Here is a 24,590-nt window from a genome sequence, read left to right on the forward strand (position 1 = left end):
TGGAGGCCATTGTGTTGGCGCATTCGGTGATCCACCAGAAGAAGCCCCGCCCCTCCAACTCAGTCCCAAACCACATATACTTTTTATTGTGAATGGCTTTTAGGATGTGGCTCCCATGTCATGCCAAATCCTATTTGCGATTCGGAATGATTTGCAAAACCCCTTTTACGAGCCAGAAAGGATTTTCAGATTTGCAAAAGTGATTCTGTAACTAGTAAAAAAAAAAAGAATAAAACCTTTTGCGGTTGCAAACCTGTGATTTTGATAATCGCATAGTTTGCACCACAAAAAGATTTTGTACATCTGTTCTTCAAATAGCCAACTCTGTTGTTCCATCAACTTGTCAAGCATGGGAGACCAAGAGAGCAAGCAGCCACCAGAACTACTCGTTACAATAAGACTAAATGAACCTCATTTTTCCTAGGCTCTGAAACCCAACAAACTGTTTTGTCGGTTTCGTCACTATTCCAGTATTGAAAATACAGCAGCTGGGGTCTCGTGGTAACTGAAAGAAAAAGCAGAATCGGGCATTCCACGTGACCATCTTGACAGATTCCAAACATCCATGCCATTTACAGTCAGAGTTCTATTGACAGTCTTTTCTCCCACCAACCCTTCAGGGTAAGAATGCATGCAACCAGTGGAATCTCAAATCAAAGCTCCATAGATGCTGCACATCACCTGTCTTGTGCCTGTCAAAGTTAACATAATTTCCAGTAGAAATTATCCTGGGTTTAGGTTAGCCCCCTCCAACAGATCCTAAAAAGTGTGCAGTCTTCCCTCCACCACCATATTCCCCCATTTCATATACTGAGCTATAGTCCAGGCATCTATCTGTAAATTGCTGTCAAACACCTACAGAGCGGTGGTCTCATAACAGTAGACTTGCACAAACCTCGAGTCCCGCCGCCGGATGTAGAGAGCCCTGTTGAATCATTTTGGACAGGGAGTTATTTTAACCTTTAACTAATCATCTCAATTGGAAGAAGAACCACCTTATTAGAGGAGTTTTGCTCTACCAAATATCTCCACATCAGGAGGATCTCGCTATTTTAAATTACCAAGTATATCCTTCACTTGAATGAATAAGAGGTTCCGGTCGGCGGGATCAGTTATTAACCCTTTTTTTCATACAGCGTGATATTTTCTTGTTTGGAATCCGTCCATCTAGGAAATAAAATACTAATATCCTATCTGGACTAGACGTCGCCATTGAGCTTTACACGCTATATCTACATATCATACTCTTGTTACCAGACAGCTAGAACCGCTATCTAAAGAAACTAAGAAAGAAAAGTATTTTCCTTACATCATTACAACAACTTTTTAAACTTTTTGTGGCTACTCCAGAAGAAGGCGCTGGCCGCCAAAACGCGCGTAGAGTACCAATCTGCCACTTCCAGTGTTTTTTAACTTTATATATGTTCTCATTTGCATTGTGATTCATGCCATGTGATTTATAGATTGTTGTTTTAAATCTAGTTTGTTTAAACTACACTCTTTTAACCTACATATTAAATTTGTGAATGTGATATTGTTCTTTGTAGCTCTTAATAAATTGTTTTCTTTACAAACATTTTGTAGCTTAATTCCCTTCCATTTATTAAAACTTCTTTGATTGTCTCTTATGGTTGCCTAGATTGTTAAATATCAAATGGTTACTTTTCCCTGGTCTAGGAATCTAATTTCTATGAACTCAGGGGGTCCTTGTTAAATATACGCCAATGGAAGGAAGGGTATTCCAAGAACCACACAAATAGTGGGATGCCACCAAAATGGAAGCCCTGTGTAGGAAAGTAGGATCTACTTCTATGGTTACCCCCACTTTTTGCTTGATGTGATGCCATTTTTGACTAGTCTGACTGAGATTCTGCTTATCAGGACCCCAGTCTATCTGCCTTCTCCCTAAATTGGTTTGTCCAGTACTTAGTTACACCCCAGATTTGAATCTGCGGTACCCATACTAGTATATGGTACCCATGTACCCAGGACAAAGGTACCACAGAAGTCTCCCATGGGCTGAGACATGTATTATACCACCCTTGAGAGACCATTCAAAATGGAACTACAGGCCTGCCATTGCAGCCTGTGTAAGTTGGTGCTTACGTGAGAAGTTGGCCTGGTGTATGATGTCCACTATTCTAGTGGGCACCCTGTACCAGTCCAAACAACCCTTATGGTGATGGTTGTAAAGTAAACCTTATAGTCCAGCTATCCTAGTGGTAGCATGGACAAAGCAGTCTTAGGCTAAAACTTCAGAGAACATGTGAAGCCAGCTGTTTTACCAATTATAATCCCTTGAATATCAAATGAAAGGACACCACACAAGGTATATATCAAATATATATGTATTTATTACTAACACAACCTCTCTGCACTCTTTATGAGGTCAGAGTTCGAGATACGTTACAAGTTACTCATTAAGCATACTATAAGTTGCACAACAACAATTCTGCCCTAGGGGCCTCACAAACCATATACTAAGTAAGTGGTATAAGAACCACTTGAGGAATAGTGAATAGGCCTAGGGCCTAGCTAGGGCTACAGTGAACAACCAAGTGAATGGAAGTAGGAGGCCCACGGGAGGCGTGTGCAGTGTCTAAAAACACACACGTGAGTTACCATAGAGTTAGAATGGGAACGTAAAAGTTACAAAGTAGTAGATTTTGGACACTTCCGGATGGACTACGGTAGACCCCTGTTAAACTAGGACACTTTGATAGTTAATACCCACGGGAGCACCGGAGTACTCGAGTTACCTCACCCAGGGAAGCAGGGTGCATAGGTGTTCTTTCGTGTCAGGTTTCGCCGCTGTTTCCTATGGAGAGCTGCAAGAAAGTGCTGCAGGCGACCAGGAGAAAAGTGTCCGGGTCCAAGGGTGGATCAGAGTCGAGAAGAACCTGAAAGCAGAGGGGACAGAGTCTGAGTCACTAGCCAGTGACCAGGAAGGAACCAGGCGATGTCGAGATGCAATCAGGTGAAGAGGTGAAGCTTGTCTCTGCAGCCACGAGGACCAGGAGGCGTCGACGACGTCCAGGCGCTGGATTCGAGCTGTCCGACGAAGGATCTTGTTGACTGCGGGGTCGGTATCCCGATTGGACCCAACAAGCCTTGGCAAATGCGATCCACGCAGGATGGGAAGATTGGCTTCAGGTCAGACCAGCAAGGTCTGGGGAGCTTCTCCTTCGCAGGGAAGCTGGTGCAAACCGAGAGCAACCAGGCAAGCGGTGTAATTTCAAAAGAAAGTCTTCGTAGGGCTCACTAGCCAACGGGCTAGCAACCGGGAAGACGCGTCGAGCTGATATGCAGGCGCAGGCCCAACGCGGCACTAGTGGAGTGTGGAGGGCTGAGCTTCAGTGCAAATGCTGCTCGGGTCTGGGGCTTCTCAAACCCCAATGCACAACTTCAAGGGTACCTCAGAAGCTGCACGGTTAGCAAAGAGCAGGTAGTCCAGGGTGTCCGGTCCCATGACACTCGTGTCCGCCACGGGTCTCAGCTTTGCTGTGGATGTGGGTCGGAGTCGGAGAAGTCTGGAAGTCCAGTTCCTGAGTCGCTGAGTCTTCGGGTTCCGACAGAAGCGTCGACAAAACAAACCGGCAAGTTACTGGTGGCGCCTGGTTGCACAGGGTGGTCACTTCTTGACCACAAGGGAGATGTCTTCAGTCTTCCAGTGGATATGGAACATCGAAGGTCCAAGAGTTTCGTTTCAGAGTCTATAAGGTTGACTTTACAACCATCACCATAAGGGTTGTTTGGACTGGTACAGGGTGCCCACTAGAATAGTGGACATCATACACCAGGCCAACTTCTCACATTGGTGGTAGCGGTGGGATAAGAGCTTGCTGTTTGTTTTACCATATAATCTTAAGATATCATTTGAAAGATCACATTAAGGTACCTAGAGGTACATATAAATCAAGTCTTAAATACTTAAGTTCTACTGAACTTAGTTGTTGTAGAGCAAAGGGCCTAGCACACCCTGACTAAAACTCCTAGAGAGGTTTAGTAGGTAACACTTAGTGTAGGTAGGTGCACCCACCACACCTCACTAGAAAATGTCATTGGTTGGAGAGCCTAGTGTGCCTACACCCACAGAAGTTGGCCCTCCCAGGGCACCTTCTAGATATGACACATTTACCTTCCATGAGCTGAGAAGCTTATGCAGAACTAGAAACCCTACCCTCAAGCACCTGATAGAGATACTAGAAGAGTATGATGTAGCTAAAGCATCTAACCAAGGTCCTTCAGGCAGTACAGGGGAGGGTCATCCCTCAACAGAAGATTTCCCTGATGAAAACCAAGGGGATGATGAGGATGATTACACTGATCAGGCCCAAGTAGCAGAACTTAACCAGATCAACCTAAGCACAGTGCAACTCAGTCCTGGAAAGAAAGGCATATATGGTGGAAAGTGATTGGAGGAAGCTGAGCCCTATATTAGTGGGGCCTGACTTCAGTACTCCATCTCAGCACCAGCCTTTTACTTTGCCAAAACACACCACAGGTAGAGATTCCCTGTGGTGGAGACCCTATGATACCCTTAGGGTGAGGGATTGCTTAGTGGACCATGAGATCGAGGGTAACCATGCTAGTGCAGGTACTTCCTTATATGGCCACTTAGGCAATATAGGCTTACCTGGTCAAGGATAGCCTTATCTCCTTTCGTTTGGGGGGGGGGGGGTTGTGTAGAAAGGTGGGTATCTGACTATATGGTTACCCCAACTTTTTGCCTAGTGTTTAGATGGTTTTTGACTTAGTTGGCCTGGGAACCTGCTATTCAGGGCCCCAGGCTATCATGTTTATCATGTTTTGATAAAGCCAAACCAAAGTTAGCATTAACCGCGAGGATTATAATGCACTTAAAAGAGTATATGGTATGGCTATATCATGGAACAGCTATAAGGACATGGTTCCGAAAGCTGCAGACGGGCTCAGCTCATGCTAGAGCACCATCTCACATAAAACCAAGCACTCTGCCTTCAGGATTGTCAAGGCCTGCCATAGGAGTGACTTATAGGCATATATGTTTCTATATATAAAAGGTAGATATAGGTATACTATATCTAAGCAAGGGGTGATTACACCACCTTGCCCAAGCTGAGTGATCAGCCTGTGGTGTCAGTTTGGATGGCCAGCCAAGGGTGGCATAATTCATTGCAGCTCCTGGTAGGCCTTGGATGCCCCTATGCCCTGGGTACCTATGGTACACTATACACGGGCTCACAAGGTGACCCAATCCTTATGTGAAGATAATTTGCAGGGGGGGGGCAGAAATGTTGACTGCCTTGGGGCCTCCACAGAGTTTAATCCAGTACGAACATGAGTATATGGCCCAATTGGGAGCAGTTTCAATGTTTGCTTTGATTTACTACTGGGTCCGAGACCCGGCCCACTTAAAGCCCTGCATCTGAGACTGTGCCCTGGCTAGGAGAGCACTTCATAGGAGCACAGGCGCCAGACTTTGAGGGGGAACTGTCTGCCCGTCAGCAAGATCCACAGACCATGGCCAGCAGGCCTGGCCCCCTTTGAAGGGGGTGGTGGTTGGAACATTGGCAATTAAGGAAATAAGAGAATTTGCAGTCCATCGAATTAGAACCCTAGGAAAGAGTTGCTCCAGAGGGCTTAGGAAAACCGACAGACGGCTGTGGTTGGGAAGCTTGAGATTCAAGGATAAACTTAGGCCATACCACACACCCCAACTGCCCCCTCTCATCAGCAAGGCAATGGGAAATACTTTGCCCCAAAGGTCTGACGTAGTCTAAGGCAATTAACCCCTCCCACGCTGGTGACGGAACCGCTCCGTTACGCCCCTCTAGTGGGCTGTGCTGGTGACGGAACGGATCGGTCACGGCCCGCTCGCCGCGCCTGCGCGGCGTTGATTTTGCGCCTGCGCATTCTATTGAGCGGGCGGGCCATGACAGAACCGTTCCGTCCCAAGCACAGCTCACCCGAGGGGCGTGACGGAGCGGTTCAGTCACCAGCGTCGGAGCGCCGCGCGGCCCCCCGCCCCTTAGCACTGCGGCGGAATAGCCGCTGCAGCGAAAGGGTAAAGAGCAGCATACAGAGGTACAGAATTCCCTAACTACTCCTGTAAATAGCAATGATGCACATGCATAATGTGGTAGAACAAAGGTGTACAAAATAAGCAACAAAACCACCTACCTATCTAAGTATGGTTTCCTACATGGAGGACAGCAGGAGTGAGAGCAAGAGGTGCAGGGGGAGCCCTGCGGAAGTGGCTCTTATGAAGCACACCAGGAGCCAACAATAACAAGCATTTGCAATGCAATAGGTCTTGCAGCATTCAAGTTTGAGTTATTGGCAATGTATATGACAATGTGTTGAATGATTTGTTTTGCAAACTCTGTATTGGCTGGTGGTGTTTGTGCCCGGTGAAAGCGTGCACGAACAACTTATGGTGTCTGTGCCTGGTGAAAGTGTGCACTGACGGCTGGTGGTGTGTGCCTGGTGAAAGGGTGCACTGACGGCTGGTGGTGTTTGTGCCCGGTGAAAGCGTGCACTGATGACTTATGGTGTCTGTGCCTGTTGAAAGTGTGTACTGACGGCCGGTGGTGTGTATGCCTGATGAAAGCATGTACTGATGGCTAGTGGTGTATTTGTGCCTGTTGAAAGTGAGCACTGATGGCTGGTGGTGTGTGTCATAGTGGAAAAACGTGCACTGACATGTTTAAAAGTAAAGTGTGCCATACTGCGATTGTTACAATAGTTAATTGTGGATGTGTTAACAATTGATGCGTGCACTGATGGCTGGTGGTGTGTGTGCCTGTAGAAAATGTGCACTGATGGCTGGTGGTGTGTGTGCCTGGTGGAAGTGTGCACTGCCAGCTGGTGGCGTGTGTGCCTGGCGGAAGAGTGTACTGACGACTGGTGGTGTGTGTGCCTGGTGAAAGCGTACACTGACGGCTGATGGGGTGTGCCTGGTGAAAGTGTGCATTGACGGTTGGTGGTGTGTGTGTGTGCCTGGTGAAAGCGTGCACTGACGTCTGGTGCTGTGTGTGTGTGGTGGAAGCGTGCATTGATCGCTGGTGGTGTTTAAATAGCAACATACTTGGGTCCAGCATAAAGAGCACTCTTTTTAAACAGGCATTAAGAGGGAGACAGCACACAATGATCCAATGGTAATTACTAGTTGAAGGCAAATCGCATATAGAACATTAGGAACTATACACTGCCATTGTTTACATTGATTCAGACTGTCCTTGCTGCTTTCAGGACATTATCACAAATCAGTCTCTTTCGTGAGAAGTAATACTTTACATCCTAAACAGCTGTTTTAACAGAATGTTCCCAACTTTAAAAAGAGAGATGCCTAAAACGTTGGCAGGGAGGAAGCATCCTGAATTTAGGCGTATGAATGTCACTCCATTGTTTAACTGAAAGAAAAAAGCTCAACTATAATAAACTCCTAGGCAACGCTGCAACACCATTCTGCCAGCTAAGCAAGCTGAGTAAGAAGGGATGCGACCACTGCACATTTACAAAAAATAAAGCATACCCTAAAGTGTACCATCTGCACAGTACATAGGACACAGAACTGAAATGCGGTTGCTTTATGTAACAAGAAACGTTTAATTGCAGTGATGCACAGTAAACACGCATAACGTTCAAAAGTCAACAGCAACTTCAAATAAAGCAGGGGTCTGCCTATATTCTGATATTCAAGCATCTGGATACAGAGAGTGGAAATATGTAAATGTAAATGTAAATGTACTGGACTTGTAAAGCGCACAGCTGCCCGTAAGCGTCCCGGCGCTTGCTTAGGGAACCCGTCCTGGTATTCCCCTGTGAGAAACCACGGCAGGGTGTCCACAAGGTGAAAGCCAGGCATCCCGCCGCGAGGGGCCATAGTGGAGATTAAGCAAGCTATTGCCCAGAGTCGCAGAGTGTGACCCCGTGAGTTGATTAGGCACCAGAGTGAGAATTGTCGAGTCCGTGGAATTTTGAGCCCGAGACCCGCCGAGGCGGGGAATTGAACCCTGGTCCACGGTCGATCTCAGCTTCTGGGTCTGCCGCCTCTAACCACTGAGCCACGCTTCTCCACCCACTATATGAGTGGGATATAAAGGTACCAGCTTGAAAAGTGTTTAGACTCAAACACAAACCTCAATTATGTTTTATTATAACAATTCCCCACTTTGCACCCAGTCACTGGTCAATACAAGCAAATTCCTCCAACACAACGTATTTCGGTTTTCTTGTAATGCAATCTTGGTATTTAGATTAACAAGTGGGTACATTTTGAATGTTCCCCTCAAAGCAGCTGCTGCTTTGCCTGGAAAAACTACTAAATACAAATTCAACACACCAAAAGTGCTTAGGTGAAATCCCCACATTCAGGCAAGGATATCACCTGACCTCGGTGGCAGCCCGTCTCAAACAAAACAAGAGGTGGGGAGCAGGGAGGGATGCTGAAACCTTTCAGAGGCGGGCTGGTTCTGGGCCTCTCAGAAAGGGTAATTAAAGTCACATTCTCGGAATCTGCTAAAGCATCTGATGCTACACGCAGCCTAAATATAAATTTAACTGGGGAAGAAAGGTTTCCATGCTTTAATTATTTTAATGCGTGTCAGGAAAGTGTCATGCGGGCATCTTAGCCCAGGCTGCAGAAGACGAGGGGGGGGGGGGGGGGGCTGAAGCCCCTTTAGCCCAATTTATTTATTTATTTATGCATTTTTATATAGCGGGGACTTTACCCGAAGGTGTCAGAGCGCTTCACAATAGGAACAGAACTGATACATGAGAACATTACAAGTGAGCAAATTACAAAAGCAAACGTTACATTAGATGAGACAAAAGACACAATCGTGAGCCAACAAAATACAAGAGGTAGCAAACGGTGCATTACAGGAGAAAAAAGTGACGTGTGCAGGTTACAAAAGCGTCAATAAATGGAGGACACTCAAACACAAAAACAAACATTACATAGGCAATGGTAGCACTTGTGCAAGAATTGAAAGCAAACAAAATGTAAGAGGTAGCAAGCGGTGTGATACAAGAGAAAAGTGACGTGTGCATGTATAAACGAGTGCCAAACATAGGTAGAAGGATAATACTGCAATAAATGGCAGACTGTCACACCACAAGAACACAATGGGAAGGCACTTCCATAGTCATGGAAAGAAGAATTTTCTATAATGGAAGGTCTTCCTTCAGGTAAAAGAGAGGGCGTGAATTAAGTTTTGAAGTGTCTTTGAAGGAGGAGAACTTTGAGGTCAGTTTTAAAGGCTGCCTCTTTATCTCGCTCTCATACTCGCTCACACGCTCTCTCATATCGCGGCAGCAGCAAGCACTTGATTGTAAGGGCCAAAGAAAGTAAAGTAGTTTAAAAAGTCCACCACACCATTCATGTAAGTGCATGAGGTGGCATCAAATTTACAGGTCCCTCTCGTGGCATGCATGACTCCGGGGGTACGCGCGCGGTGAGGGGGTAGGGTAGGAGGTCGGGGGTAATTAAATAAATATAGTAATAAAAACAAATAAACTAAACTTACGGGATGAGGCACCTCGTCCGCCGGCGGCCTATCCTGCATCATAACATCACGTCTCCCTCAGCCCCCCTCTCTGCCCGATGTCCCAACTGCTGGGGGCCCTCAGCAATGCTCTCCTCTTCCTTTCTCCCATCCTTCCGACGCCTGACCACTCACCCCAGCCGGGCCCGGTTGGATGCGAGTGATTAGTTTGGCAGTACCAGCCTCGCACCCGCAAATAAACGCTGGCGTCGTTCTCCACAATGCACCGGTGCCCTCTTATTATGATGAATTTCCTTTGCCCACCGCCACCACTTTGGCCCAAAAACCTCAGATATCTGCCAGCACAGACATGCCACTCACTCACCACACCACTGCCACGTGCCCCGTACGCCCGTCTCGCCTGGTTGTACTTGAAAAGGTCTAAACAGAGGATTAAAATGCCATGCCTACACACGGCCAACGCGACTATGGGCAACATCAAATCCCTGTACGGCATTTATTTTGTATATTAAAAAGATTAGAAACTCCAACTTTGAATCAGGAACGTGCAGCCGACGCTGCCACGCACCGAAGTTGTGAAACGTGCCTGGTCTTCGTTCATTTACAGTCATGTGCTTCTTCCACCACCCGACACTTCATCTCTTCGTCTTAGTCCTCTCGCAGGTTCACTTTCGGCATTGCCTTTTTCTTTCTTGTTTTCCCCAAACACCATTTCTCCCTTCGATCTTCGCTCTCACCACACGCCCCCAGCGATTCAAACGTGAGCGAAACAGAAACCTTCCGTGGGGCGGGACTTCCGTCTTTGGAAGCCTGTGCACGTGCCCACAGAGTGGCACAGAGAGAAGCAGTGCTGGTGACGCGGGGCTCCCATGCTCGAGGGAGAGCCCCGCGGTGGCGGATGAAGTCCGGAGTGGCGGTAAGTGGGCCTGGGGGGGGGTGTCTCGGTGCACTTCTTTGTGTGTGTGCGCGCGCGCGTGTGTGTGTGTGTGTGTTTGCGACGGCGGGGGTGGGTTCTCTGTATGTGTGCGTGCGTGCATGGGCGCTCGTGTGTGTGTGTCTCTGTGTATGCGCATGCATGTATGGTGTTGGAGCTTCCCAGGAGACAGCAGCTGGCCACAGCGAGCGCGAGCGCGTGGCCCGCTCCGATCGCCTCCTCGGAGAGGAAATGCTCGCGGCCAGGTGCTGTCTCCTGGAAAGCTGCGTCGGTAACAATAGATCTGTTGAGACAGCGCTTCGCACTGTTCGCCACGAGACCTAAATAAAGACCTGCAGGTGGTGATAGACAAGAATTCAGCAATGGAATATGAAATGGACTACATGAACTAAACCTCCTGAGAACTGATTTCCGTTAAATCAACGACTGAGTGGAGTAAATGGAACACTACCTAACTAATATTACTGCTGAGATAAAGATCTTCAGAGTAACGTTTGAGAAACGGAGTGCAAAGTGTAACCGTGATGGAGCAAGGATTTGCACGTAAAGCGACTAGCTCTGATTCAAGAACCTCGCCTAACTTGTAATCATATTAATTCAACCTGTCCGTCATTTATTTAGCAATCTCCCCAACACGCGGGTGTCCCCAGGAGGCTTGCCTGTGTGTCTTTTCATCCTAACAATGCTTGCACTACGGAAATGGCTGCTTTGCAGAAATCCAGTCTGCGCATGCGTCGGTCATACTCACGTGATATGACGCACTCGCATTCTGGAGGGATTTTGTTGCTCATGCGCACTGTTGCAAACATGGCCGCTTGTCTCTCACCACGCTCTCTGCTTGCCACCGCTGCTTCTGCCTATCTGTCTTTTTGCACTAACCTTTAATGCTATAGATATTATAAAATAAGGGGTGCAGTGAAGTCTATAACGGTATACAGTGTGATCATTTTTACGTATGATTCTAATTTGTTTTCACGTACTTTTCATGTACCGCGTATCTGTGGGCCGGGGGAAACGGGAGCTGCACCATACTTGAAGCTCTTCTGAACCCGGTCACGTGACATGGGAGAAACCCCACTGCGCAGAAGCTAAATCAAGCCAGCTGGCTCCTGAAGCACGATGCGCCTGGGAACCCACCTCGAAGATGCTGCAGTCTACCTTGACCGCGCTACAATGTTGCTATGTACTGTGCACTTGCATTGTCTTCTTTATTCCTATGCCTGGGAACGTGAACCGAAGGGGCGGGTATGCAAAATTTAATATTGATGATGAGAACACTGAATTCTAGGAGGTGACAATGACAAAGTCACCTCTCCTGACCAATCATAATGTGGGAAACTGTCACTCGCAACATTTGTGGGTGGTCTAAGGGTCCCCAAACCGTATAACTGGCCTAGTGTAGCTTAGAGAAATTGTCCGACTTGTACGAGTAGCAGACCTGTCACTGACCCTACGGACTCTATAGGTGATCAATCTAGAGTGCTGCGGAGCACTCTGTCCATACTTTCCACAAACTCCTAGGGGTGGAAATAGTCCTAAGTGCTGGCGAAGCACTTTGCTGGGGAAATTCGAAAACCCAATCGGGGTTACTGGCGGATTACTTGCAGAGAGGGGTAACACAGGCGTTGCATCCGAAGCTGTGGGTGTTGGTCGTACCTTGGTGAGCCCAGTCCTGACCTAAATCCTGAGGGGTATCCTGTCCTGACTGTCCGTGAGCTGTACCTGCTTGCACTTTGGTATTCCAATCCTTGAGGGTCCTTGTCCCCGTCTTTCCAAACTGACCCGTGGCCAGGGTTAGTCCTCATTCCTATCTAGGTAATTATTAAACTGTGGGTTTACGTCTTCCTATCTCTCTTATTTCTCTTCTTAATAAAGCACTCTTGCCTGTGATATTGCCCTATCACCTTTTTGAAAGCAAATTATATGCAATTGTTTATTAGAAATGTTCCACTTCTCTCCCTACCTGTAGGATATTATTAAATTGTCATATTATACTAGTGTGTTCCATTTTTCCCTTCCCTTTAGCAGGGTTGCAGTGAACTTAGTAAGAATAGCATAAGTAGCCTAGTTTAAGTGAACATTTTAGGTCCTGTTCAAGTCCCATGCCCTAGTTTAAACTTGTGGTGAATAGCTCTGTTCCTACTTCTCTTACCCTGTAGTGTTCTCACTTACTCTAATGGTACTTGCCCTAATCCATAGTTACATTGTGGCATTAGTTTTAATAATTGATGTGTTGATTTGTATTTGCCTCATTATATTGGCATATTCATTCTGAAATTTCTTGATAAATCTTTAAAACTCATCAGGTGTCTGTGGTCATTTACAGTATAAAGTGTGGATAAATGTACTTGGTATATAAGAGTTCTATTCCCTTTAGGAATCTTGTCACCTATCCACTGCTAGCTCCTGATCTGTCAGGAGTAATGTGCCTGTGGTAAGTCAGGTACATGAACAGTAAGTGGTGTAAAAGTCACCCCCCGAATTACTCATAGTAGCGTGCTAAGGATTTCACCCGGTTCACGCAAACACTGACAGTCATATGCACGCCAGGGCCCAGTGCGTGGAAAATTGGTAAACTCAGTGACCCGGGTGACCTGCGCGCTCTATCAACCGTATATAAGCCCCTCTGCAGCTGGTCATTGTACCAGCTGCAGAAAGGAAGACGCATAGCGGCCGCACGTGTGCTTCACAGATTAACTCGGAAGAAGACTCACAGCTGGGAATAACCTGTTCCCGCCTCAATATCACTTCTCTGCACCATTGCTTCCACCTTCACGACCTAGTACGGATACCATCCTCCGTACTGCATTAGTTCTACCTCATTCATCGTCGCTGCCAGCTCTCTTTCCTCTCACCTTTCTTCACACTCAGTACCCAGCTGGGTCCAATGTGAGTATCTTTACTTTTATCTTTTTGGCACTTGACCGGTGTTTATTCACTCCACCCACGTGGCTGTGCACAGCGTTTATATCTGCTCCAGACATCCCTATATCATTAGGTCTTGAAGAGACCATGTACTGTTTGAAGGGTCGAAACGCCGTCAACTTAAAGAAAACAAATCATAATCTCAGCCCTGATTATTGCTTACAGTGTTGAAGAAAACTGTTTAAAAATAAAATGATAGTTTTTTCAAAATAATGGAAACCATGCTATGAACTGTCACTTCATTTCTCCTTGTTTGGTTCCAATTTGCACTGGGGACACTAAGCTTTATATTTTTTATGTATATTTGATATTTGTCAAAACATTTGCCATAAACTAAAAAAACACAAACTAAAGTGTACTCGCTTGTCTCTGTCTGAAATCCACCTGATTGCCATTGTGCATTACTATTAATAATACCACGTTATTGTCTCCACAGGAACCACTGTTTCTAGATATACAATCCCAGTCATATCCAGCAGCCTGTTTATGTGCAGACCAATTCCCATAGACTAACATTGGGCACCCCTGCACCCAGCCACCCAAGTGCCGCTAGTGGTGTATTGCGGGTGCTGCCTTGGACAATGCAAAAACCACAGGTGATGGACAGAATGCAGAACACGGTCATACATTCACCCCAGTACAGAGATCTGGGCCTAAATCCATCGTTTTTTTGCACTACACACCACCCCAGTTCAGACATGGCCATATGCAAATCAGTCTGACCCTGTGCCTCATGGGAACAGTCCAGCCCGAAGTGCCAAGCCATGCCTTCCCTGGACCGGAAACAAGCTTCCGAGGACCGGTTTCTGGCATTCCAGCCGTCTTCAGCTCAGCTTGCTTGAATCCAGTGGTGTGGAGTGCATGGGACTCACGTCTGAGCATACCCATCCCACTTGGGGTGACAAATGCAAAAAGCACAGGTGATGGACAGAATGCAGAACAATGTCATACATTCACCCCAGTACATACTACTAAATTGTCTTGATTTGATTTCAGAGGCTGGGCACTTTGATGATCATTCTCAGCATTGTATCAACAGGCCACTCACTGTCCATGCTGGGGTTTACCAGAAGCCATGCAAAAAACATGCCATTAAAAAGAACAAGTCGTTATTCCTGCAGATGCAAGGTGGTTGGAAAGTTGGTGCGAAAAAAGAGAAATTAGACGTCAAGAAGAGTCAATTTGCCTCAATAGTCCATCAGAAAACGAGGAATCAATAGAAACAAGCATTGGAAATGCAATAGGTCTCGCATTAGAAAAGTTGGAGCTATTGGTCTTGTAAATGACTTAGTGGGAGCCATGATGCCTAAGAAAGATATAGTCATGGCTGGGGCAAGGAAATATCATCGAGTATAAACAGTTTGAATCATAAACAGTTGTCAATGAATGAACAAATCTCAGTGTTAGAGACCCCGATGGAGTATCAGCAAGCAGCGCAGGGTGTCATGGGTCAAGTGAAGAAACGGAACACCAGGGCCACATGCCGCAGAGAGCTAGCAGGCGTGGCTGAATTGCATATTAAAAAACATAGGGACATCAAAAAGTGCAAACTTAAAGCAGCGACGTAGCGATAAAGCATGCGAGCAAGGGAAAATATACAAGGGAGGAAAGTATAAACGGTGTGCTCAGCATCGTAGTTGTCAAGCGTTCGAAGTGCATATAGCGAGGACGCTTGTAATTAAGGATGGAGACACAAATCAAGGTGCCATGCAGAACAGAGCATATATATATATATATATATATATATATATATATATATATATATATCTCAATAGTGAAGCTAATAAAATAGCAAAACCAACAAACAAAATGCGAGCGGAGCGAAAACCAATCGCAACCTATAAAGAGTGCACATCAGTGGGCTTACCTCAAATGACGGTCTAAGCATATCGGCACTTCCTGAAGTGATAGGATTTGCAATCACAAGCTCCTTATATTATGCAAGCCAAGCGCTCAAAAACCTAAATTGGAAGAGGGGCAAGGAAAAACAAGCAACGAGGGGGGGGGGGGGGGGAGAGAAGCTCACGCATTCAAGCAACGGGGGGGGAGCTCACGCACTCAAGCAACGAGGGGGTGAGGAGCTCACGCGCTCAAGCAACGAGGGGGGGAGGGGGTGAGGAGCTCACGCACTCAAGCAATGAGGGGGGAGGGGGTGAGGAGCTCACGCACTCAAGCAACGAGGGGGGAGGGGGTGAGGAGCTCACGCACTCAAGCAACGAGGGGGGAGCTCACGCACTCAAACAACGAGGAGGGTGAGGAGCTCATGCACTCAAGCAACGAGGGGGGTGAGGAGCTCACGCACTCAAGCAACGAGGGGGTGAGGAGCTCACGCACTCAAGCAACGAGGGGGTGAGGAGCTCACGCACTCAAGCAACGAGGGGGGTGAGGAGCTCACGCACGCAAGTGAGGGGGGAGGAGCTCACGCACGCAAGCAACGAGGGGGGGGCGGGGTGAGGAGCTCACGCACTCAAGCAACAAGGGGCGAGGGGGGTGAGGAGCTCACACACGCAAGCAACGAGGGGGGAGGAGCTCACACACTCAAGCAATAATGGGGGGGAAGGGGGATGAGTGTCGAGTAAAGTGAAGTGTAAAGGGAATTAAATTCAGTATATGATCTTTATATATAACATACGTGAATAGTTGGATAGCTTTCATTGTAGCCCAAAGTCAATCAGGTTTACCATATGGATTCTTTCTAAATGGTGCTCCATTCAATCTGTGCAAGCCCTTTTTGTTGGTGCAAAGTTCCTGTTTTGATTGCAGTCACGCAATGTGCAACTATAAAGTTTTTTGCATGTAACTATTTGTATGACCAGTTGACTTGACAATTTAGGCAGGGAATGCCTTACTTGGAGGATTTTTGCCCACAGAGTTGGCACTGGCAAAAAAGGAACAGGCAAAACAAACCAGTGGTGCGCGAGCACCACAGAGGAGCGGGGGGGAGGGAGCGCGGCAGAGAGGCGAACGCGCGCTGGGGTGGAAATTAATAAAATTTAATTGAGCATTAACTGATATGGGTTGTAAAGGAGCAGAAACAACTCGGTATTGGTGATATTATTTTTTACTAATAGGCCGTGATGCCTAGGGTGCAAGGCGGTGAGGAAATCGACAGGCTGCAGGCATGCGGTCAGGTCAAATTAGAAATAAATAATGCACGCGTTGCTAGTGTGCAGGCGCTTTGGGAGAAGAATTAACGAAGTGAATGAAAGCAGCTGCCGCGAGTGAAGGAAAAGGAAGGTAACATATAAAGGGACTTACATTGAATTGGTGCTATCGGTCGTGGACGCTACTCTTTTGAAAATGCAAATGCTGCAGCAGTGAAGCCTGTACCCTGTAGGTGCCCATGAGACCTATACATGGGGCTGTTGGGGGTGAGAGAGGGGTCGGGCAGAGTATCGAATGGCTGTGGATGGAAAAGCTTCTACAAATGCTATATTTTCAAAAATGCTGCTGTGAAGCCCGCACATTATAGGAGCTCGCACGACATGTGCATGGGGTTGTTGGGAGCAAGGGAGGAGTTGGGCAGAGCAGGGAATGGTTACGGGAGGGAGGAGGAATGAGGGAGCATTGCCGCTTAATTGAGAAAGGCTCCATTTGTGCTCAGAGGGTGGGGGAGGGCTCATAATGCGGACCAGGAGGGGGAAGCAAAAACAGCTTCAAGCAATACGCTGTGCCGTGCAAAACAAAAGATAGGCGGCGCAGCTGCAAAAGGTATGTTATCCATGCTTCCGTTGAAAGTGTTAGCCTGTGTGTATTAAAGATAAAACATGGTGTGCATTTTGAAAAAACAAATCTCTTTAGCTACACAATGGGCTCTGCGACATGCTTCCCGCTTGAATGCCTGAAGTCGAAAGGGTGGGAGGGGAAGTGAGGCCGCGCAGTTCGGATGGGGCTGGCGCCTCAGGCATGTTTACTGCGAACACATGGGAATGCAAAGTCATTAAACAAGCAGGATGGCTCTGACTGCCTTCAGGCCCAGTGGCGCCTGTTGTCTGTTTTCTGTTTACTGCGAGAATTAAAGAGGAAAAAAAGACCAAAAAGGAGAGAGACATTCAGCTAGTAGACTGTAATATGTGACGAATGTACTATTAAACAAGCATGAAAAACAAGCTCTTGGCAGCACAAAATGAGACGGAGGGCATTGCTGTGGGGAGGGGGGAGGAGAAATGCGACACGGCCTGGCGGCCATGAAAAGTGCGAAATGAACCCTTTCAAGTGAAGCTGCTGGCGGCAGACGGCTGGCTTTCATGTGCACGCGCTTTTCAGGTCAATGCGCTTGCGCATTGAGCTTGCTTTTCACGGGCACAGCATGAAATCGCCCGATGGTTAAGCTCTCGTTAAGCCCCTATATTCTCGCAAGCTCAATGCGCAAGCGCATTGACAGGCGAGACCTAAAAAAACTGGGTTTGTTATATATTCAAAGTTACCCTTATTCAGTGTGGGTCTGCGTACTACAATGCAAGGAGATGCTGAACCCCACAGGCACCTAAGGTGTTCAGTGCCCACACCTGGAAGCACTCGGTTACAAAAGAGGGGCAAACCGGTGACGTACAGGTTGCAAAAGGATGTACGGTGGTTTTGATGTGTCCATCCCTCATTTCTTTGTCTCCAAACAGTAGCGACAATCTGCAAGAAGCTTGCAAAACAAAGATACAGAAAAATGTGACGTCATCTGTAGACTGGTGGGGTGATACAAAGAAGGCTTCCAGCTGACAGCCCGATTACTTGAAATTGTTCTTCAAAACCCTTGACCTTTGATAAACGTAGCTTTAAATTACAGCACCATACAAATGTACTGGACACAGGATAACGCAGTGCCCAAAAGATATCTTGTACTCCAATTACCCTCCACTTTTTTCGAGTGCTGTATCAAATATGGTCTGTTTCTCCTGAAGTTACCTGCATGTTCCTCATCCCACATAGGAAATGAAGAGTGTTCCATGCTCCGCAAAACTGAATCTTGATGAAAGGTTCCGTGGGGAAACGCATCAAATGGTTGCATCTTCAGATTTAAGGGTATTGACATTCGGAAAAAATAAGTAAAGACACAAGCCCGAAACAAAAATATGTACAAAATACAACTCAATCAAAAACATAGGGCCCCACATAGCGTAAACAATCAAACATTTATATTTAAATCCATATTATGTAAATTCTGAAAATTACTTCCAAATAGTGCAAACAACACAGTACGCCATGATTCGTGCAAAAAAAAAAAAACATATACATTAGACTGATGCAAACAATAAAACTAGACCTGCAATAATTTAAAGAAGCTAATCTTCTGTTATTTAAGTATGTATGTATCTTTACACAAGCTTTTCGATACTAAAAATGTCGACGTTTCGACTCAACAATGCTCGTGTCTAAAGATTTCAACAGGCAAAACCGCCCCTGTCCATGAGCATTAGAATGCACTTTTGTGGATGGTTTTGATGCAACCCACATTGATCAACTCTGCATGGTTCATTAATACTATTAAGTACCCTGAATCATATTCTTCTGGCCGCACGTAACCCTTTAGCACTTTCGAAGGAATTATGACGAGACTTGGGATTTAGTCATGCGGTCATTGTGTCCTGATGAAAACCTTAGATAGTTAGGGGGTGGGTGACACACTAGGTAAGAGGAGAGGTACTGCGAATAGAGTAGTAAACAGGTAAAATAATAGTAAACTATTTGGGGACAGTGGAAGATCCAGGAGGAATATTTAGGGAAGTGACCAGTACACTGGGGAGGGGTGTCGGGGACATAGCTATGATTAACGCAGAAGGTGTAGGGCCATCGGGGTCCCTGGGTCTCCTTGTAACCCAATAATGGAAAATGTTTACTATCAATTTCGAGGTAGGTGAGGTCATCTTCTGTTTGCAGTAGGATCCATGACACATTGGTTTACCAGTGGTGGGGGGGATTGGGGGAGGGGGGATGCGTGTGGGGTGAGAAACGTATACAGGAAAATTCCAAATGAACTAGTGAGAGACAGTGGGGGGGTCGATGTATGGAGGTTGCAGCGTACTGGGGGAGGGTTAAAGCTTAGATACAAGTAGGATATGTTTGGGAAAGCACTATACCAAAGTAAGAGATCTCAACTTTACTCACCCTTTGACCACAAAGAAAGGGTCTTCCAAAGACATGTTGTTCCTACTTCCAGGAATCCAGCAGCTGAAGTCAACACCAAGCTAACCGGAAGTCCAAATGCAACCTTCCCATGTGAATAGGGTAAAAGCAATGAAAAGAGGATATCGCTAGTGCTGCCCGGCTGACATATCGAAAGGGTATGCTTTATCGGCCTCTGCCTTCCTAACGAGGGCAATAACCCCAAAAACTGCGACAACGCAAAGTAAGCGGATAGTCAGCATATAAATTGCGTAATAAACTAAACGCACAGTATTCCTGGAAATATGACTACACGTTGTGCTGCTCTCTGTACAATAATTTAAATCATTGTAAATATACTACTCCGACAGAGTAGAGGCTAATATAGCTAAATATCTATTCGACATGACTATAATCATAACATCTATTTCTACTGGACATTTAAATTTTACTCTGACTGTCCAGTTGCCTCGAAGATAGTACCGTGGTCCTTTCTTTATTTTCCTCGTCCGTTGCAGCTTACTCTGAGAACAACCATCACGGCGGCCATCTTGGAGTTAAGAAAAATGTTCTCGCAATTAATTAATACAAACCAACCAGTAGTAGCCAAACAAGTCACGGAACTGATTCCTGTTTGTATTTTGATGGCAGGTGCCTGTCGGTCGTTATAGAAGATTTAGAATCGCGTTGAGGACATAGCAAAAAGGAAAATCTGAGTAGAGCAATTGGTTACAAGTCCTGCCAAAACAGACGTCACGTTACATCCATAAACTTGAAATATAAAACAAAGACTTGCTTTCCAATTGCGTGCACTACAAATAAATACTTTATTACTGTGTGTGCTGATAAAGTATGACCTGGAAAAAGAGAAAGATGGCAATCAAAGTAGAAGAAACAATAGATCTTCATGTCAGCATCACACAAACTTTGCAAGTTTTCCTTGGTCAATGGCGAGTCTGGTGTGTTACAGACCTTTCAACATTTGAGGTCCATGCGTGAGCTCAATCAGTGTTAGATTTTTATCTGTATTCTGGGGCTTGTAGTCTTAGTTTTATGATGGAGAAACAAGACTACCAACCACAGGGTGCAAAGAAAAAAAACCTTGCCTGGATAAGCTTGGGCATATAAATCTGAGACTCTTGATACCTCTACACCAGCAACTCCTGTATGACCTAATTACTCAACAGTAATTTTCATTATTCTTAGTTCCACTGGTGTTCATCCCAGTCATTATTTATTCAGTGAATACCACCTCGGAAACAAGAACCCTCGTGAGTGTTCAAAATACAAGCCCTCAGCAGAGTGCCATGAACGAGCTTGGATTCCCCTTGTCGTCCTCTAACTTTCCAAGCCCTGTAAAAGGTGAGGGCGTGGAGACTGATAATGACTGGGGCGAGTAGGAGTAAGAGCAATGAAGACTGCTGATAAGTAATGGATGATTACCTCTGTAGCCCTCGTCTCAGTCTGTCTAAATGAGTATGAAAATTTCTGGTGAATAATCAGGCCATTGCACCCTGTATGGTTCTCTCTCGTGTGCTTCTTCACAGCCTTCTGTTTTGCATCCCCCCTGCCCTCCCTGAGCGTTCCTTCCCCTTCCAACCGCTTTCATGACCTACCCATCCATTGAAGGTAAAAAAAAATTTTTTTTTAAATAAACGCGTTTGCATTACTTTTTCTTTTTTATTTCTTCATCCCTCTCGGATCAGTAAATAAAAAGGAAAAAAGGGCACCCACATAACTTTGAAGGTGCATGCATACGTATGTCTAATGCTTTGTTTGCCCTAAGTTGGAGGGGTATGCCCAGACGTGGGTCCCTTGCTCACTTTGCCACTGGATTCAAGCTAACCTGGCTGATGACGGCTGATTAATCAGAAACCGGTCCCAGGATGCTTGTTTCCGGTCCAGGGAAGACATGGCTTTGCAGTTGGAGCTGGACTGTTCCCAAGAGGCACAGGTCAGATTGATTTGTATATGGCCATTTCTGAACTGGGGTGGTGGAGTGAGCTAAATAATGATGATGGATTAAACCCAAATCAGTTGACTGGGGGTGAGTGTTTGATTTACTCCAACGCTCTGTCCATCATCCCCTTTGGTATCGCTTTTTCGCCCTAAGTTGGCAGGGTATGCCCAGGCGTGGGTCCCTTGCTCACTTTGTCACTGGATTCAAGCTAGCCTGGTTGATGACGGCTTATTAGCCAGAATCGGTTCTCAGGATGCTTGTTTCCGGTCCAGGGAAGACATGGCTTGGCAGTTCGGGCTGGACTGTTCCCATGAGGCACAGGGTCAGACTGATTTGCATATGGCCATGTCTGAGTGGTGGAGTGAGCTAAAGAATGATGATGGATTCAACCCAGATCAGTTGACTGGGGGTGAGTGTTTGATTTGCTCCAATGCTCTGCCCATCATCCCCTTTGATATCGCTTTGTTCGCCCTAAGTTGGCAGGGTATGCCCAGACGTGGGTCCCTTGCTCACTTTGCCACTGGATTCAAGCTAGCCTGGCTGATGACGGCTGATTAGCCAGAAACCTGTCCCAGGATGCTTGTTTCCGTTCCAGGGAAGACATGGCTTGGCAGTTCGGGCTGGACTGTTCCCATGAGGCACAGGGTCAGACTGATTTGCATATGTTCATGTCTGAACTGGGGAGGTGTAGTGAACTAAAGAATGATGATGGATTAAACCCGGATCAGTTGACTGGGGGTAAGTGTTTGATTTGCTCCGACGTTCTGTCCATCATCCTCTTTGGTATCGCTTTGTTTGCCCTAAGATGGCAAGGTATGCCCAGACGTGGGACCCTTGCTCACTTTGCCACTGGATTCAAGCTAGCCTGGCTGATAACTGCTGATTAGCCAGAATCGGGTCCCAGGTTCTCAGGCTAAGTTCGTGGTTTTAATGGAGTATGAGCTAAAGATGATTAATTTGTGTAAGCTGACTATAATGTTTTTCTATCGATAGGTAACCATGTTCTCAACAATAGTTCTTTAGGTAAATCACAGATGTATATACATTTCTTCATTCCCATTGAGCCCAAGGGGAATCCTTGTCTTAAATCTAATGTTACATAAAGGGAGCAGCCTGGTAGTCATGTTCTGTGGTTACAGAGACAGTTTTGCAACAACATGAAACGGGGCCTCCCCGAATGATAAGGAACAAGCAAATGGAATCAACCAAACACCCACAGAGTATCTATTTTACTTTAGAACATTTATTTTTTATATAGTCATTTTTTATAAGATTCTAATAACAATGCACACAAAAGAATTGTCATGTTAATCAACTTCTAATACATAAAAATGTCATGAAATGGTGCAGGAGACAAAAAGAACATCCGCCCAGAAGCTAATAAGACAATAAACACATGACACACAGTTCAGTCATTCAATCAATCAACCACAGACTCACTATCATACAATACATACAATCATACTCAATCAAAACATAATTTCATCATACATTAGGAAAAAAGTGCCTGGTGATGATGTTTTGATTGAGTATGATTGTATGTATTGTATGAAAAAATGATGTTTTGATTGAGTATGATTGTATGTATTGTATGATAGTGAGTGAGTGAGTGAGTGAACAAAGTGAGATGCACCCAAATAAACCCCATGCGTATGCCAGATGATCATGCTAGAAGTCTTACCAGTTCAAAATGCATAGTATGTCCAAGAGACAGTAGTAAAGAAACATGATCGGGAAAGGTGAAAGTTTATCAGGCGTGCGTTAGATGCGTAATGGGGGTAGAAAGCAGACTGAGAGAGAATAGGCTTTAGAGACTCTGGAGGTTCCGTCAATCACACCAAGCTAGGGTAAATTTTATCAATGTGGGTTGACAGGGAATGCATCAGAGGAAAACAATAAAAAAAAATTTTTAATTAAGGAGTAGAATAATAAGTACATAAAAAGTGTCAATAAGCAGTAGATACGAACGGCGGACACTATGGATTATAAGATGGGAGTGGTTTACAGCTGGGCAGAGGTATACACCCAACGCAGACAACAGAGACCTTACAATAACCCCTCCTCTGATGAGGGTAGTTCAACTGACGGATCCACACCTCAAAGAGCGGGTACCTCACACGGGAGGGCCCCAAGAAATGTTCCACCTTCCAGAGCACCAGATAACGTCACCCAAACCACCACCATACTATCTGGTGGTCCATTTTTAGAGAAAGGCCAAGCCATTATCGTTGAACCCGGAGGAACAGAGGTCGCAAAAGAAACGACATCTATAGCTCAAGCGACCAGGAGCAAAATAACTTAGTAGTCAACATCTCTAAGGTGACTTTAACCAAACCACAATTGGCTGTGTTGCAACGAGGGACGTCCTTCGTGCCAACCTACCACGCAAATGAACTTGAGACAGAAGTGAGCTTGTATAAGTTTATGCGCAACTTACGACTACAACACTTCTTCACTAATGGTAACCCTGCCACTGGTCCTCCAGTGGAACACACTTGTAAGGATTTAAAAAGCAAAAGCTCTTTCTTGGCACCTGTTAGCCACAAGATTTTTGATTCTTATGAGAACATCACCATGAATGCCATTAAAGAATGTTTCAAAAAACCTACACCTAAGTCGAACAACTTCAACCAGAAAGAGTCAAGAGCACTCAAACAAATCATCAACAACAAAGAGATTGTGTATTGCAAAGCTGACAAAGGTGGAGCACTGGTCGTTATGGATCAGGACTTTTACCACAAGAGTGTGACCGATCATGTTCAAGATTACAATCTATACATGAGATTGACATCGGATACGACTGAGACCTTCCTGAAGATTCTGACAACCATATTGGACAACGCGGTAGACAAGGGAACCATCACAGAGAAAGATCGAACATTTTTAATCCAGTCTCACCCGAAATGTCCCAGCATTCATATGCTACCCAAGATTCATAAAAATTTACATCCACCACCTTTTCGTCCAATTGTGTCTACCAGGAACTCCATTCACGAACCTACGGGTAAATACATCGACCTGTACCTTCATCCCATCGTGAAGGGCATGTCAACCTACATACGTGACACTACGGACTTTCTCAACCAACTAAAACGAGTGGTCTTAGATCCGGAGATCACGTACACCCTAGTTACGATTGATGTTTGTGCCCTATACACATCCATACCCCATAACAGGGGCATTG

At 45.8% G+C, this 24,590-nt stretch overlaps 1 protein-coding gene across 1 annotated transcript in view; it reads right to left on the minus strand.

Annotated features, from left to right (window-relative positions):
- The window catches only part of STX10 (syntaxin 10), a 112,619-nt gene extending 93,016 nt beyond the window's left edge, over positions 1–19,603 (minus strand). The window contains exon 1 of the mRNA XM_086961907.1: positions 19,450–19,603. Coding sequence (XP_086818033.1) covers positions 19,450–19,484 — 35 coding nt within the window. The 5' untranslated portion in view covers positions 19,485–19,603. The remainder of the gene's footprint in view (positions 1–19,449) is intronic.
- Positions 19,604–24,590: the final 4,987 nt, after the last annotated feature.

Source organism: Lissotriton vulgaris, chromosome 1_1 (assembly GCF_964263255.1).
Source record: "Lissotriton vulgaris chromosome 1_1, aLisVul1.2, whole genome shotgun sequence".
Classification (NCBI taxonomy): Eukaryota; Metazoa; Chordata; class Amphibia; order Caudata; family Salamandridae; genus Lissotriton; species Lissotriton vulgaris.